General features: G+C 56.3%; 1 protein-coding gene across 3 annotated transcripts; it reads right to left on the bottom strand.

Moving 5' to 3' along the window:
* Positions 1-48: 48 nt before the first annotated feature.
* On the bottom strand, positions 49-14,097 carry LOC125626153 (B-cell receptor CD22). 3 transcript variants are annotated; one of them, XM_075122836.1, is made up of 10 exons: positions 13,862-14,097; positions 10,796-10,871; positions 6,926-6,994; positions 5,955-6,296; positions 5,187-5,459; positions 4,587-4,862; positions 3,858-4,118; positions 1,997-2,143; positions 1,628-1,677; positions 49-1,040 (listed from the first exon to the last, which is right to left on the bottom strand). In XM_075122836.1, the coding sequence occupies exons 2-10, from the start codon at positions 10,812-10,814 to the stop codon at positions 957-959; spliced, it is 1,521 nt and encodes a 506-aa protein (XP_074978937.1). In that variant the 5' UTR covers positions 10,815-10,871; positions 13,862-14,097; the 3' UTR covers positions 49-956. The 3 variants fall into 3 exon arrangements, with proteins under 3 accessions (XP_074978937.1, XP_074978936.1, XP_074978938.1); XM_075122835.1 differs by lacking the exon at positions 13,862-14,097 and having other exon boundaries at positions 10,796-10,946; XM_075122837.1 differs by lacking the exons at positions 6,926-6,994; positions 13,862-14,097 and having other exon boundaries at positions 10,796-10,946.
* Between the last annotated feature and the right edge of the window lie 1,425 nt (positions 14,098-15,522).

The following is a 15,522-nucleotide window of genomic DNA, read 5'->3' as shown; positions in this document are numbered from 1 at the left end:
AGCAGCCGTGTTAGTCTGTATTCGCAAAAAGAACAGGAGGACTTGTGGCACCTTAGAGACTAACCCATTTATTTGAGCATGAGCTTTGGCGAGCTGCAGCTCACTTCATCGGATGCATTTGTAATTGCCAATTCATTTCATTAAGTAGCGCCTTGCTGCTCTGGGGGTGCGGGGGGGGGGGGAGGGACTTCTGCTGCTTTTCTGTTTTTTGTTTGTTTGTTTTTAATTCCCCGCCGGAGAGCGACTGGCTCCCGGTTGCACAATCTGCTAAAAACCCACCTTTGAAAGGCTGCTTGCTGCGTCATCTTTCCCTTTCAAGCCTTGGAGCCCCCTGCCCTCGGCAAAGCCTCCCTGTCCCGCGGCAGCCACCCAGGCTGATGGGTTTGTAAACCCACTTTACTATCCAGTAACAATAAACAAAACAAAGGCAATTCCCTGACGAAAACTGTGTTAAAGCTGAGAAAGGGGCTGGACCTGGAGGGAAACAGCAGCCTGGTGGGTAATGACACCTTGTCCATGTCTAGTGCTTTCCGGCCAGAGATCTCCAAGCACTATACACAGGAGGGAAGGATCATTTCGGGGAAACTGAGGCACAGAGCAGGGCTGTGAGTTGCCCGTAGGCAGGCAGACCCCGGATCACCTCCCTCCCAGTCCTGTTCTCTGTCTGCTAGGCCAGCCTGCCTCCCGAAACCCAACACAGCCTGGAAAATAGGAACTACAAATTAAACTGCCCCAGAAATGCCCAGTTCCAGTGGCCCAAGTGGGACCTTGCCCCAGGGCTCTGCTGCGGGGTGGGAGGAGGGCTGGGAGTCAGGACACCTGGGTTCTCCTGGGTTTCCCCAGCTCATGGAGGAGGGTAAATGCTGCCTGGGGTGTGAGCGGTGGACTCTCATCGAGATCCGGGTTGCGGCGGCACGGAGGGGACCGCGGACGGTCGGCAGGGGTCTTGGCCGTGCTCAGTTACAATAGTCCTTGGTGCTGTTATAATAGTCGCCGTTGTCATCTGAGGGGCAGGGAATCTCCCCGGCACATGGGATTTCCTGCCGAGGACACAGGAAGAGAGACAGATTGTGTGAAAGAGGGGACACTCCCTGAGCAGGAGACCTCTGTGTGATGTCTGCCTGTAACTTCAGTAATGGGGGCGGGGCGGGGGAGTGGGATCCAGGACGCCTGGGTTCTCTCCCTGGCTCGCGGAGTGGGGTCTAGTGGCTGGGGGGGGGAGGCTGGGATCCAGGATTCCTGTGTTCTATCCCCAGCTTTGGGAGGGGAGTGGGGTCTAGTGGTTCGAGCAGGGGAGGGTCTGGTAGCCCGGACTCCTGGGTTCCATGCCCACCTTTATGGCCCTGCAGAGCTGTGAACTGCAGTTATCTGGCAGACTAACGAGCATCCCCAGTTGTATTTGGGCAGAGATCTCCCAGCCTCCTGTGCCAATGCAAGTCTTGGCTATTGGATGTGAAGGAGAATCTCCCCATAGCCATTAGCAGGACGGGGTCTATGATGCATGGTCAGGTAGTGCTGATTCCATCCAGCTGGGGATGGTGGGGGGGGTGCACAGGCTGCAGCTGCATACTCAACCCCAGCCAGTATGTGGGGGCAGTGGGGACCCTAACAGACCCCCGCAACTGACCTCATAGAGCGAGTCTCTCTGTGGCTTGCTGGGGTCCTCTCTGCTGCCCTCTGGGGAAGGAGACACAATTATCCCCTTTCACTGTTTATTTTCCTTCTTTAAACATTTTCCCCCAATTCGATCGTTTCCCCCCTCTGGCAACCCCCCCACAAAGCAGGCCGCTTCCGCCAACCCTCATACACACAGTGTAGGGCTCAGTCCCTCCAGCAGGGGGCAGCAGGGACACACACACACACACACACACACACACACACACCCAGCAGTGGGCTGATTTCCTTCACACGCCCACACTCCAGGTTTTCCACAATGCAGCCAGAGGCCCCCCTTTTCCTGCCACTCCCCCAATTCCCACCCAGGGGGGTCCCTTACCCTGCAGACTACCCCCTGGTTCTTTCCGTTGGCGGGTTCTCCTGGCCAGACAATAAACCCCGAGGTTGCTCAGGAGGAAGAGCAGCAGGACCCCTGCTCCGAAGCCTGCCATGGGGCCAGGGCTCAGCTGGTACCAGTCACTGCCGTCTGTGGGGGGGAGAGATGGAGAATAGGGTCATTAGCTCCAATGTCATGCAGGGTGCAGTGGGGCAGGCCAGGGGAGATGGGGAGGTGGGAGCTGGTTGAGGGGGCAGCATAGTCCTAGGGGGGACAATGAAGGCAAGTGTCAGTGGAGGGGGCAGGAAGGAAGCTGGGTTTTTAACCAGGAGAATTTTCCTCCCAAGAGTTTATTGGACATTGGAGTTTTTTTCCAGGTTCCTCAAACCTCCAGTCTCCTCTTATTACAATAGCACCTAGAAGCCTCTGCTGAGTTCAGAGCCCCGCTGTGCTGAGCACTGCCCGGACACAGAGACAGAGACAGGCCCTGCCCCAGCTGGGATCAGGGCCCTGTTGTGCCAGGCGCTGCCCAGACACACAACCAGAGACAGGCCCTGTCCCTGCTGAGACCACAGACTCAGAGCAAGAGACAGACCCTGCCGCAAGTGCGACCAGAGCCCCCTTGTGCCGGCAGCTGCACAGGCCAATGGAAGAAAAAATGTGAACGATCACAAACCTGTGTGTGTTGCTGTTTCGCTGGGTACAAAATGGAGCCATTTCCCCCACTTTCCCCCCAGAGTTTTGGGAATTTGGCATTTGAAACTTTTGCTAAACTTTGAATCTACCCTTTCGCCAAAGATTGAATCTGACTTTGAGCAAACGCTTCCTCCAACTTTTCAACCATTCTTTTATCGGCATTTTGATCAAATATGGTTCTGTTCAGTCATCATAATTGTCTGTTTCCCAAAATCCTAAACAATTTTGTTTGCCAACCTCCCCCCCCCGCCCCAGCATTTTCTGTTTAAAAGATTATTTAACTTTAATTTTAATTGATTATAATTTTCAACAATTGCCCCATGGGTGGCGGGTAGCGTAGGATGGGGAAGGCGGTGCCTCCCCAAACAGCCAGGCATGGCCCCACCCACGCTCCGCCCCCAGTTCCCTTCCCGCTCTTCCGTGGCTGAGAGCCTGGGGCGGGCAGGCTGGGGCCGGTGCTCGTGAGGCCTGGGGTTGGGGACGCTGGGGTTGGGGCCATGCCACGCTGCCAGGCACTGGGGTTGGGGGCACTCTGGAACTGGGGGTACATGGGGGGGTGGCGGCCGCAGGGGCGGGCAGGGACACACAGACACAGAGCAGGGCTCAGCTCCTACAGCAGGGGGCCGCAGGGACACCCCCCAACCACCCACCAGGGCTCTGGTCTCCGGTGGGGAAGGGGAGGTGGAAGGGGAGGGGTGTGGCCTCGGGCAGAGAGGGAGGGGCCAGGGGCTAGGCTCCCCCAACAGCTCGTTCACCCAGCGCCCACGAATTGCTCCTTCAAAACACTGTAAGTAAAAACTGAGACGAAAAATGTAATGAAAAGTCCGGCAAAGAGCTAATTTTGAGGGTGGCAAACCAGACATTTTTCCTGATGATTAAAAAATATTAAATTTCAACCACATGTACGTTATTTGAATGGGTGTTTCTCGGCCTGATGACAGGTTGACTTGTAATGTCATTTGGCTGCTAGATGGCTCTGTGCGCTGGACAGGGATACTGGAGCCTGGTCAACAAAGCGGACCCAGCTGGAGCACGAGCTGGGAGCTTGTTTATTTTGGTTGGCCTTGCAGAAGGACGGTGCGGGGTTCAACCATGGTGCATGGGGGACTCTAAGCCATTCCCTGGCAACGTAATGCGTAACGTGGAGTCAAATGCGCCCAGTACTTACACACAACAGTGATGGTGAGTGGCAGGGAGGTGGATTTCCCTAGGGTGTTGTACACCTCACACTGATATTCTCCCCCATCAGCCACCTGGACGCCCAGGAAAGCCAGTTCTGGCTGTGCCCACCCCAGCCGCTCGCCATCCTTGTACCAGGAGAAGCCCACTCCGCCATAGGCGCTGGTGTCCAGCCGGCACATCAGGGACAGGGGTTCCCCCGTGCTGCGATGAGGGCCTGGGGTGGCCACCACATGCACCACGGGGGGGGCTGCAGAGGAAGCGAATGAGATATGAGCTAATGACACCCCTGTGGGATGGCAGTTGGGGGCTTAGGCGCTGCATGGCATGGGGTGGAGGGGCTCCATGGCTCCGTCCCCAATGCTCTAGCCCCACTCCCATATCCAAGTGATGGCATAAGGAGGGCCCCTGGACCCTCCCATTTGTGAACCTGGTTCTACCCCCATGGCTGTGGCCCTGCCCCCAACTGGAATGTCAGTGACAGAAAGGCCCCCCCTCCAATCTGTGCTCTCCTGCTCCGCCCCCAGGGCTGTGGTCCCGCCCCCATTTGGAATGTAGGTGAGACAAGGATCCCCCCCCATCTGTGCTCCTTGGCCCCACCCCCAGGGCTGTGGCCCCGCCCCCAATTGGCATGTCAGTGACTGAAGGGCCCCTCCCATCTGTGCTCCTTGGCCCCCACCCCCAGAGCTCTGGCCCCACCCTGGCACTGGCTACTCACCAAGGATGGCCACATAGGTGGTGGGGGATATAGCCAGGTAGCCACGCCCAGTGCCGGAGACCCACTTCATGCAGGTGTAATTGCCCCCGTGAGACAAGGTTGCCCCTTTGATCTGCACAGAGGGGCCCCCGGGCAGATCCTCATAGTTGTGAATCCAGAAGTAGAACTCGTCCAGCGACCTGCTGTCCTCCACGCATCTCAGTGTGAATGAGTCACCCTCCCTGATCGGGCCCGGGCCGTCCGTGTCCACCAGGACCTTCAGGTGGGGGGTCCAGCCTGAAAAAGCCATTGGGGATGGGTCAGAACCGGCGCTCTATTGAGGGGAAGGCCCAATGCCCCATTCCCTGCACCCATGAGCCAGCCAGTCCCTCATCCTGGGGCCGGATGGGAGCTGGGCCAGCTAGAGGGGAAAGGTCCCGTGTCCCATTCCCCACCCCTTGTGCCAGCCAGACCCCTGCCCTAGGACTGGATTAGAGCCAGAGCCTGCTAGAGGGGAAAGGCCCCGTGCCCCGTTTCCCGCCCCCCCCAGTTCGTGCCCTGGGGTCTGATGGGAGCCGGTGCCCCCTACAAAGGAAAATCCCCATACATAATGCTACTCACCTGTGGCTGGGGGCTGGGACCCTTTGGGGAGGCACCTATTCTGGTAGCCCCGCACCCGGCACTCCAGCGCCGCCCCCCGGTGCTGCCAGACGATGCGCATGCTCAGCCAGCTCTCGCGTTGGCCAGCTGCAGTTTCCGTCAGGATCCGCGCGCCGGCTCCGTCGTACCAATGCAGGCCGGAGGAGGAGCAGCGCTCGGAGATGGAGCAGAACAAGCTGCCGCTCAGGGCTCCCCCGGTCCTGGCCATGCCATAATTGACCCTGCAGGGATGTTCTGCACAGGGTGGGTGAGGGGGAGAACCAGTCACTGCTGGGGGCACGGCCATGGGCCCAGCCACCTCCAGTCACCACCCACTGTCCCCTCTTTGAGAGCTTCCTCAAGCCCAGGTGGGGGTGTGACCTGTACCAGGCTCCCCTCCCAGAGCTGGGAGAGAACCCAGGAGTTCTGGCTCCCAGCCCCCCTTACTGTGACCACTAGATCCCGCTCCCCTCCCAGAGCTGGGAGAGAACCCAGGAGTCCTGACTCCAATTTTGGCTTCCTCTAACCACCAGACTCCACTGTTTCTTCACAGCTCTGCAGAATGTGGCCATCTGATTTGAGTGAAATGTTAAGAGCGGGGTACAGCAACCGTCCTTGGGGATGGCTTGATGGGCGCTGAGGTGCAGCCACTTCTGGGGCGGGGCAGCTGGGGAGCAGCCGCACATAACGCTGCACGGGGCCGGGCTGGGTTGCTGGGGAAATGTTTCTGGAAGAGGAGCTGGGGATTACCTGACACCGTGAGGCACAGGGCTCGGGGGCTTCTCCAGCTTTGGCTCTGGGTCTGGAACTCAAAGGAGTAGGCGCCCCCGTCTCCGAGTGCCAGCGGGTTGAGGCGCAGGGTGCAGTTGTGCTGCAGGTCGCCCAGGAACTGGGCGCGCTCGGCCTTGCCATAGCCCTGCCCCGCTGCTGCAGTGAGCCGCACAATTCTCTCCTTGTTCCGGCTCCAGGTCACGGCCCTGACGAGCTGCCCCTCGGGGTAGGTGTAGGAGCAAGGGATTGTCACACAGGAGCTGCTCCATCCAGCCAGGGGGTCCACGGGCAGGGTCACTCCCCAGTCCTGGCAGCCTGCACCTGGAGGGGAAGCAGCATCCTGACTGCCAGGGGAGAGTCCCCACCCTGCTCCCTGCAGCACAGAGCCCCCTAGTCCTGCCCTGGGGCATCGGGGCCAGCCCGGACTGCCAGGGGAGAGTCCCCACCCTGCTCCCTGCAGCACAGAGCCCCCTGGTGCTGCCCTGGGGCATCGGGGCCAGCCCTGACTGCCAGGGGAGAGTCCCCACCCTGCTCCCTGCAGCACAGCGCCCCCTGGTGCTGCCCTGGGGCATCGGGGCCAGCCCGGACTGCCAGGGGAGAGTCCCCACCCTGCTCCCTGCAGCACAGAGCCCCCTGGTGCTGCCCTGGGGCATCGGGGCCAGCCCTGACTGCCAGGGGAGAGTCCCCACCCTGCTCCCTGCAGCACAGCGCCCCCTAGTCCTGCCCTGGGGCATCGGGGCCAGCCCTGACTGCCAGGGGAGAGCCACGACCTTGCCTCCTGCAGCACAGCGCCCCCTAGAGTTTGCAACTGAACCCCAGAAATTCCAGATGCCCCCTGCTGGATTTCAAGCATTGGCAGGTGGAGCTGTCTCCATGGCAGAGTCTCGCACATTCCCGCCTCCCCGTTACCGCATCCCAGCCCCAGCCCGAGCGCAACCAGCACCACGCACCGGTCAGGATGGAGAGGGCCAGCAGCAGCAGGGCCTCCATCTCCTCCAGGGTGAACGTTGATGTAGGGCCTACAAGAAAGGGAAACCGGATTTGGGCCCAGGAAAGGTTCCTACGAAAACATTTTCAGCACAGAGGGTGTCCCAGAAAGGCCACGAGCTCCATAGCGAGGCCGGGCTTGGGGCTGAGGCAGGAGATCTTGGCTCTAGTCACGGCTGGAGCCCGATGTACGAGTCACATAGTCATTCTCTGGATTCCTTCAGAATTCCCAGTGATCCCGCGGAGGTTTGACAGGTTCGTGTCCCCAGGTCAGGACCAGGATTATGGAAACTGGGGTTCAGCTGGGAGCCCCTTGGGCACAGCCGTGACACTCGCACTTGAGGAATTCTTAGCACATTTAACAAAGTCACAAAGGCTCCAGCCCAGTGAGGTAGACAGAGAGACGGCAGCGGGTCCCTCTGAACCGTCCCATGCAGAACAACCCGGACTGTCAGCCAGTATCTTCTTCCTCACCATCACCTTCCTCGCTGTCACCCTGGCAGCCCCCAAGGGCTACACGACGCTCTCCTGCCCGCAGGCTGGGATGCGACTTGTACTTGATGTTACGTTGACGCCACCCTGCCTAATGCCTGTTCCATAGGGGTGTCTCCCCTCTTCCTTATGTGTATCTCCTCCCCCTACCAGTGATGGGGGCCCTTCTCCTATAGGTAGGTCATGGCTCTCTGGTGGTCAGACAGCTGCTGATGGGCCCATCCTAAAATATCCACAAGCTGGTGTTAGCTCATGTTTCTAGTGTCGTGGACAAAGCTCCCCCTTAAACGCTCTGTTCCCACGTCCCAAAACGTAGGGGTCACCGTTAGGCCATTTCTCTGTGCCAAAGTCCACAGCCCCAAGCCTTATGCTAACTGCTGATGCCAGCGTCTCACAGGTGACAGGCCTGTGGGTTCCTTGCATTGCTGCCACATAAAATAAATGCTAAAGCCAGCTTTATGGGCTACACAATGCTGCCACAGGGCCCCATGTGACCATGAGCAAGCCACGCCGCTCCGTGCCTCAGTTTCCCCACCTGTACAAGGAGGATAAAAATCTTACTTTTGTCTCTTTAGACTTCAAATGCTTTGTGGCAGGGACTGTCTCTGGCTGTGTGTCTGGGCAGCGCCTGGCACAACGGGGCCCTGATCGCAGCTGGGCCATTAGATGTGACCATAACACATGTGGGAAATAGTGATAACGACCTTGCAGTGTTCAGCTTTATTCAGCATCGCAGCTTCCTGCCTTGCTGAGGAGACCTGAGAAGCTACCAGCCCAGCCGCTTACTGCTGAGTTCATTGATCTGCCCATCTTAATGTCAGAAGGGACCTTTATGCCCACACAGTCTGCCCAGCCCAGTGACCGCCCCAGGGATCCCGACCTCCAGCCCAGATCTGATGGTCGAGCTAGAGCAGTGCTTTTAGGGACATCTGATCTCCATAGAAAGACTCCGAGGGCTGGAGACTCTGCCCTGTCTCTGGGGCAGTCCTTCCCAGGGTCACTTCCCGTCCGTGGGGAAAATCTGCCCCTTATTCCCAGTCTTGATTTGTCTGGCTCCATCCCCCAGCTGTCGGCTCTCACGTTGTCCGTGTCTGTTGGGTTAACAAGCCCTCTGAAACCTCCCCCGCCCGCCCACCAGGGAGGTGCTGACAGACAGGGATCTAGTCCCCTTTGAGCCTTCCCCAGGTTAAACTCACTAGATTGAGCTCCTTCAGTGCTTGGCTGTCGGGCAGGTTTTCCAGCCCTCGGATTGTCCCTGCTGCTCTTCTCTGACCCCTCCCCCATTTCTGGATACCTTGTTTGCCATGTGGCCCCCCAGAGCTAGGCACAATCTCCCCAATGTCACGTCCAGCGGGGATCCCAGCTCCTACTTGCTATTCCCCTGTGTCTCCAGCCCAGGGTCACACTCGCCCTCTTAGCCAGAGCATCGCCTGGGGAGCTCATGGACAGTTGGCTCCACCAGGACACCTGGGTCCTTCCTAGAGTCACTGCTGAGCAGGTACAGCCCCCCCAGCCTCGTCATGATGGGCGCACCAGTGTCCCATGGGCAGTGCCTGGCACAACGCTTCCTCTACACAGTTCCTCTAGCTGGGCCCTTCCCTCTGCCCCACTGGGGCCAGAGATGCTGAGTTTGTGTCTCGGAAGATCTGATGTGACACAATGACCTCGTGTGAGATCTCATCTCGTGATGTGTGATGTGACACAGGATCTCATAGAGAAGGCGGAAGGGGCCAGCGATTATCTGCAGTCTGCAGCTTGCTGCGCCAAGGCTAGTGGTGAAAGCAGCCCTCCTGGGTTCTTTATCCAGCTTTGGGAGGGGAGTGGGGTCTACAGGTTAGAGCAGGAGTGGGGGCTGGGAGCCAGGACTCCTGGGTTCTCTCCCTGGCTCTGGGAGGGGAGTGGGGTCTAGTAGTTAGAGCAGGGGGATGGATAGTCAGGACTTTGGGTTCTATCTCTGGCTTTGGGATGAAAGTGGGGGTCCAGTGGGTTAGAGCAGGGGGGACTGGGAATCAGGACTCCTGGGTTCCAGTCTTGGCTTGGGGAGGGTTGTGGGATCTAATGGTTAGATCAGCAGGGGCTTTTCCCTGGTAGGCGGCTGGGTGCTGTGAGGATCTCAGACCTGTTCCTAGCAAACATGTGTCTGAAGCACCAAATCGACACCCCAGATGGCGTTAACCAGCCCCTCGCTGGCTGAACAGACCATGGGGACTGAGCTCTCCTCTGCCCCCTAGAGGAGAGGTGGGCATTAACGGGGGAGGGGGAGTGGGAGCATGAGTATGGGGTACAGAACGGCTCAGCAAAGACCCCAAGGGAATTCAGTCTCCCTGGCACATGAGCTGGGCCTTATCTTTGTTCTGCCAGCAGCCTCCAGGTGGTGCAGTTACAATTTGCCCTTAGTGTGCAAGCAACTGTTCAGGGTTTGGAAGAAATTTGTTTTTCACTTATTTTTGCACTTTAGTTCTCTCCGGGGTGCTTGCTGCCTCAATCCCTCAGTCTGTGGAGAGTTATTGGCCCCCTGGGAACCCGGTCTTGGTGGTTTCTGCCAAGAGTCCCTACAGAGGGAGTTCCCTGGATGCTGTTTACGACCACGTCTGTCCAGGACTGGTGCACGTACAGCAAACACGCAAGTTGCACTGAGAATATACCTAGCCTCCATGGCGCTAGTTTCTCCTCCTTCAGGTGACTGACCTACAAAGCCCTGGATTCTGCTCCCACTCCCCAGAGGGGCAGCAATATTCCCGTGTTTGTGCAGCGCCTAGCACACTGGGGTGCTTGCCCAGGCTTGGCTCTCAGCACTACTACAGTGCAAATAATAACTAATAATAAACCTACAAGATCCTCTATTTAAAATTTCAATTACTCCTTCATCCAAACACCATATAACCCAGTTACCAGCTGCACAAGATGCTGCACGGGAACAGCTCCCCTGGCATTGAGATGCAGCCTCCTCTGGGGTGGAGCAGCCGGGAAACAGCCGCACATAACACCAGGCTGGGATGGCTCACCCAGGGCTAAGATGCAGCCACCTCTGGGGCAGGGCAACTGGGTAAGAGCCACACATAATACCACACAGGGATGACTCACCGGGTGCTGAAATGCAGCCGCCTCTGGCACAGGGCAGCCGAGGAGCAGTTGCACATAATGCCCCATGGGGATAGCTCACCCAGCGCTAAGATGCAGCCACCTCTGGGGTGGGGCAACTGATACTAAACTAAGAGCAACACCTTCCATTTCAATTTAAGCTGCTTTGAGACTCTAAACACAGACTCTTTCCCAAAACACACAGACACAATATCATGGAAGTTCCCGGGAGTGTGAGATCTCAGGAGCACAGCACTTACCCTGGTCCTGGGGCTGCATTAGACACTGGGAGCCCCTTCCGATCTCACCGAGGACAGTAACCAGGGAGGCAGTGGGCTACGGCAGAGAGACAAACATCCCTGCTCAAGTATTTGTAACCCACGAGCCTGTGTGCTGGGCTGGCAGGGGCTGGGGCTCAGGGGAGGAAAAGGAACTGTGATAAAGACTTCCTGGCTCTTAATGGCACCAGTCCTGATCTTCACATGTCAAGAAAAGCCAGTGGTGAGAGGCGGGGAGTAGGGAGACCAGACCAGGACCCAGGACTCCTGGGTTCTATTCTCAGCTCTCAGAGCAGAGTGGGGTCTCGTGGTTACAGTGGCAGGCTAGGATCTAGGATTCCTGGATTCTATCCCAGTTCTAGGAGGGGAGTGGGGTCTAAAGGTTAGTGTGTCTGGGGGGTGGGTAAAATCATGGAGCAGGTCCTTAAGGAATCAATTCTGAAGCACTTAGAGGAGAGGAAAGGGATCAGGAACAGTCAGCATGGATTCACCAAGGGCAAGTCATGCCTGACTAATCTAATTGCCTTCTATGACAAGATAACTGGCTCTGTGGATGAAGGGAAAGCAGTGGACGTGTTGTTCCTTGACTTTAGCAAAGCTTTTGACACGGTCTCCCACAGTATTCTTGCCAGCAAGTTAAAGAAGTATGGGCTGGATGAATGGACTATAAGGTGGATAGAAAGTTGGCTAGATTGTCGGGCTCAACGGGTAGTGATCAATGGCTCCATGTCTAGTTGGCAGCCGGTATCAAGTGGAGTGCCCCAGGGGTCGGTCCTGGGGCCGGTTTTGTTCAATATCTTCATAAATGATCTGGAGGATAGTGTGGATTGAACCCTCAGCAAGTTTGCAGATGACACTAAACTGGGAGGAGAGGTAGATAGGCTGGAGGGCAGGGATAGGATACAGAGGGCCCTAGACAAATTAGAGGATTGGGCCAAAAGAAATCTGATGAGGTTCACCAAGGACAAGTGCAGAGTCCTGCACTTAGGATGGAAGAATCCCATGCACCGCGACAGACTAGTGACCGAATGGCTCGGCAGCAGTTCTGCAGAAAAGGACCTAGGGGTGACAGTGGACGAGAAGCTGGATATGAGTCAACAGTGTGCCCTTGTTGCCAAGAAGGCCAATGGCATTTTGGGCTGTATAAGTAGGGGCATTGCCAGCAGATCGAGGGACGTGATCATTCCCCTCTATTCGACATTGGTGAGGCCTCATCTGGAGTTCTGTGTCCAGTTTTGGGCCCCAAACTACAAGAAGGATGTGGAAAAATTGGAAAGAGTCCAGCGGAGGGCAACAAAAATGATTAGGGGACTGGAACACATGACTTATGAGGAAAGGCTGAGGGAACTGGGATGGTTTAGTCTGTAGAAGAGAAGAATGAGGGGGGATTTGATAGCTGCTTTCAACTACCAAGAAGGGGGTTCCAAAGAGGATGGATCTAGACTGTTCTCAGGGGTAGCTGACAGAACAAGGAGTAATGGTCTCAAGTTGCAGTGGGGGAGGTTTAGGTTGGATATTAGGAAAAACTTTTTCACTAGAATCATAGAATCATAGAATATAAGGGTTGGAAGGGACCCCAGAAGGTCATCTAGTCCAACCCCCTGCTCGAAGCAGGACCAATTCCCAGTTAAATCATCCCAGCCAGGGCTTTGTCAAGCCTGACCTTAAAAACCTCTAAGGAAGGAGATTCTACCACCTCCCTAGGTAACGCATTCCAGTGTTTCACCACCCTCTTAGTGAAAAAGTTTTTCCTAATATCCAATCTAAACCTCCCCCACTGCAGCTTGAGACCATTACTCCTCGTTCTGTCATCTGATACCATTGAGAACAGTCTAGAGCCATCCTCTTTGGAACCCCCTTTCAGGTAGTTGAAAGCAGCTATCAAATCCCCCCTCATTCTTCTCTTCTGCAGGCTAAACAATCCCAGCTCCCTCAGCCTCTCCTCATAACTCATGTGTTCCAGACCCCTAATCATTTTTGTTGCCCTTCGCTGGACTCTCTCCAATTTATCCACATCCTTCTTGAAGTGTGGGGCCCAAAACTGGACACAGTACTCCAGATGAGGCCTCACCAATGTCGAATAGAGGGGAACGATCACGTCCCTCGATCTGCTCGCTATGCCCCTACTTATACATCCCAAAATGCCATTGGCCTTCTTGGCAACAAGGGCACACTGCTGACTCATATCCAGCTTCTCGTCCACTGTCACCCCTAGGTCCTTTTCCGCTAGGAGGGTGGTGAGGTGGTAACTGGAATGGGTTACCTAGGGAGGTGGTGGAATCTCCTTCCTTAGAAGTTTTTAAGGTCAGGCTTGACAAAGCCCTGGCTGGGATGATTTAGTTGGGGATTGGTCCTGCTTTGAGCAGGGGGTTGGACTAGATGACCTCCTGAGGTCCCTTCCAACCCTGATATTCTATGATTCTATGTCTTCAGAGGCAGAGTAGTTAATAGAACCCAGGCGTTCTGCTCCCAGCTGCTCCCCCTGCTCTGACCCGCCAGACCCCACTCCTGCCAGCCAGGGCTGGGGATAGAACCCAGGAGTCCTGGCTCCCCACTACCCCCGCTATCACCCACTAGCTCCCACTCCCCGCCCAGAGCACGTGTATGCAGACAGACAGAGACACACAGAGCCCCACCTTCATAACACCCTGTGCCCAGAAGAGGGGTATGGGGTGGGGGAAATACCCCAATGATTTGTCTGTCGCAGATTCCCCAGTGATGGGGTGAGTCGCTATTGATGACTCAGCACCTGGCCAGTGAATGGATCCTGCCCCATCCATGGACCCTGCCCCACTGATTCGCCTGCCTGCCCGTCACCCCGATGGGTAACAGCTTCATTGTCAGTGCGTGGAGCATAGATAGATACATAGATTCCCACCCAGTGGCCCCAGGGACATGCCGGCCACTTCCGGGAGCTGCAAGGAGCCAGGGCGGGCAGGGAGCCTGCCTTAGCCCCACCAACCAGACTTTTAACAGTCCGGTCAGCAGTGCTGGCCAGTGCACAGCAACCCTCGGAGACAGGCGTTCCCACCTCCACAACAGACCCACCTTCAGCCAGGGGAGCTCCGGGGCGCAGAGTCTGGGGGATCTGGATGCAGCCAACCTCTGGGGCGGGGCCGCTGGGGAACAGCCTCACATAACGCTGCATGGGGAGGGTTCGTTCGGCGTTGAGATGCGGCCCGCTCTGGGGCGGGGCAGCTGGGGAACACGGACACCTCACTGTGTCTGCATATCCCTTTGTAGACCGTCGTGTTGCTGAATCTGTACCAGAACCCCCAGAACACAGCCCAGCTGGCAGACGGCTCACACTGTGAGTACCCGATACCCCCTCCTGGCCCAGCTGCATGGGACACTGTCTGGGGAAGTGCTCAGCCTCCCAGCCCTTCCTGTCCCTTAATGCTCTGGTTGGGCCTCTATTCATGAGCCTCGGCTCTGCCTTGCTTGTGAGGAAGCTCGCAGCCTCCGGAGACGCCCCTCACTCCTGGCGACAGGAGGCACGGGGGGTACTGCATGCAGTTTTCCCATTGTCCGACAGCAGAGTGAGTCTGTGTCTCTCTCCTCCAGGTCATGTCAGCGATGTGGAAGTGCAGGAGCATTACAACAATTTCTTTGAGGTGAGTCACTGAAAGTGCGCTGGGAATAAAACCCAGGAGTCCTGGCTCTCAGCCCCCTTCCCCGCTCCCAGCTCTCTAACCACTAGGCACCACTCCTATCCCAGAGCTAGGATAGAACCCAGGAATCCTGACTCCCAGCTCCCCCTGCCCCTTCCCCACCAGACCCCACTCCCCTCCCAGAGCTGGGAACAGAAGCCAGAAATCCTGACTGCACCTCACACCAGGCAACCCATCCTTATGTGGCATCGCTGTGCGGCTGTTCCCCACCTGCCCTGCCCTGCCCAGAGGTGGCTGCATCCCAGGGCTGGGCAAGCTGTTTCTGTGCATCGTTATGTGTGGCTGTTCCCCAGCTGCCCTGCCCCAGAGGAGGCTGCATCCCAGGGCTGGGCGAGCCAACAGATAATCTGCTGCTCTTCACATTACACTGAGCTACTTCCAGCAAATCACTGCTACCTTTTCCAAGTTCGCTTTTACAAGCTGTACTAGCCAACAATCCATCAAAAATCTACCCTTTCCTTCCTCAGACAGGGCTTTAACCTGACCATCCACTTTAATCTGCTCCTGAGAAACATTTTCCTGACCAATGAGTTTTTTCTGTGCTTGATCTAATTTCAGAGAGTCACTTCTGAGACAGCAGACAGACATTCAGCAACTTCATTCACAGACAAACTGCTTTTTTGCACAGACAAACAGCTATTTCCCAAAGACAAACTTTTGGCAAAACCCTCCATAGACACAGCCTCAGGATTAATCCTCCCCTGTTAATTTGACTGAACATAATTTTAATATCATTTCCCATCATAAGATCCTTAAGGATTGTGTTTTTCACTCCCACAATTATGGTGCCATCAAATCCCTTCCATGTAAGGCGGATTTTAGCCAAAGGCACCCTGACAAAATACTCATATAAGGCTACAACAGTTACACTTTCACCTGGCAAATAATCTTCCTCCCTGACAAGACTTGCTTTAACCAAAGTAATATCCGCTGTGGGGTCCCTCCATGCCATACACCTTACTCCATTCACTTCTGCACTGCTAACAAACTCTATATTATTTCCCCCGTATTTAGCTTTAATATGAGTTTTAAGGTCAA

Source organism: Caretta caretta, chromosome 24 (assembly GCF_965140235.1).
Source record: "Caretta caretta isolate rCarCar2 chromosome 24, rCarCar1.hap1, whole genome shotgun sequence".
In the NCBI taxonomy this organism is placed as follows: Eukaryota; Metazoa; Chordata; order Testudines; family Cheloniidae; genus Caretta; species Caretta caretta.
This window is presented reverse-complemented; position numbering and strand designations above follow the sequence as displayed.

Coding starts and splice junctions, on each gene's coding strand:
- LOC125626153 (XM_075122836.1), bottom strand. Junction 4,119..4,586: donor CACCTATGTGGCCATCCTTG/GTGAGTAGCCAG, acceptor CTTCCTCTGCAG/CCCCCCCCGTGGTGCATGTG. Junction 1,041..1,627: donor AGAGAGACTCGCTCTATGAG/GTCAGTTGCGGG, acceptor TGTCCTCGGCAG/GAAATCCCATGTGCCGGGGA.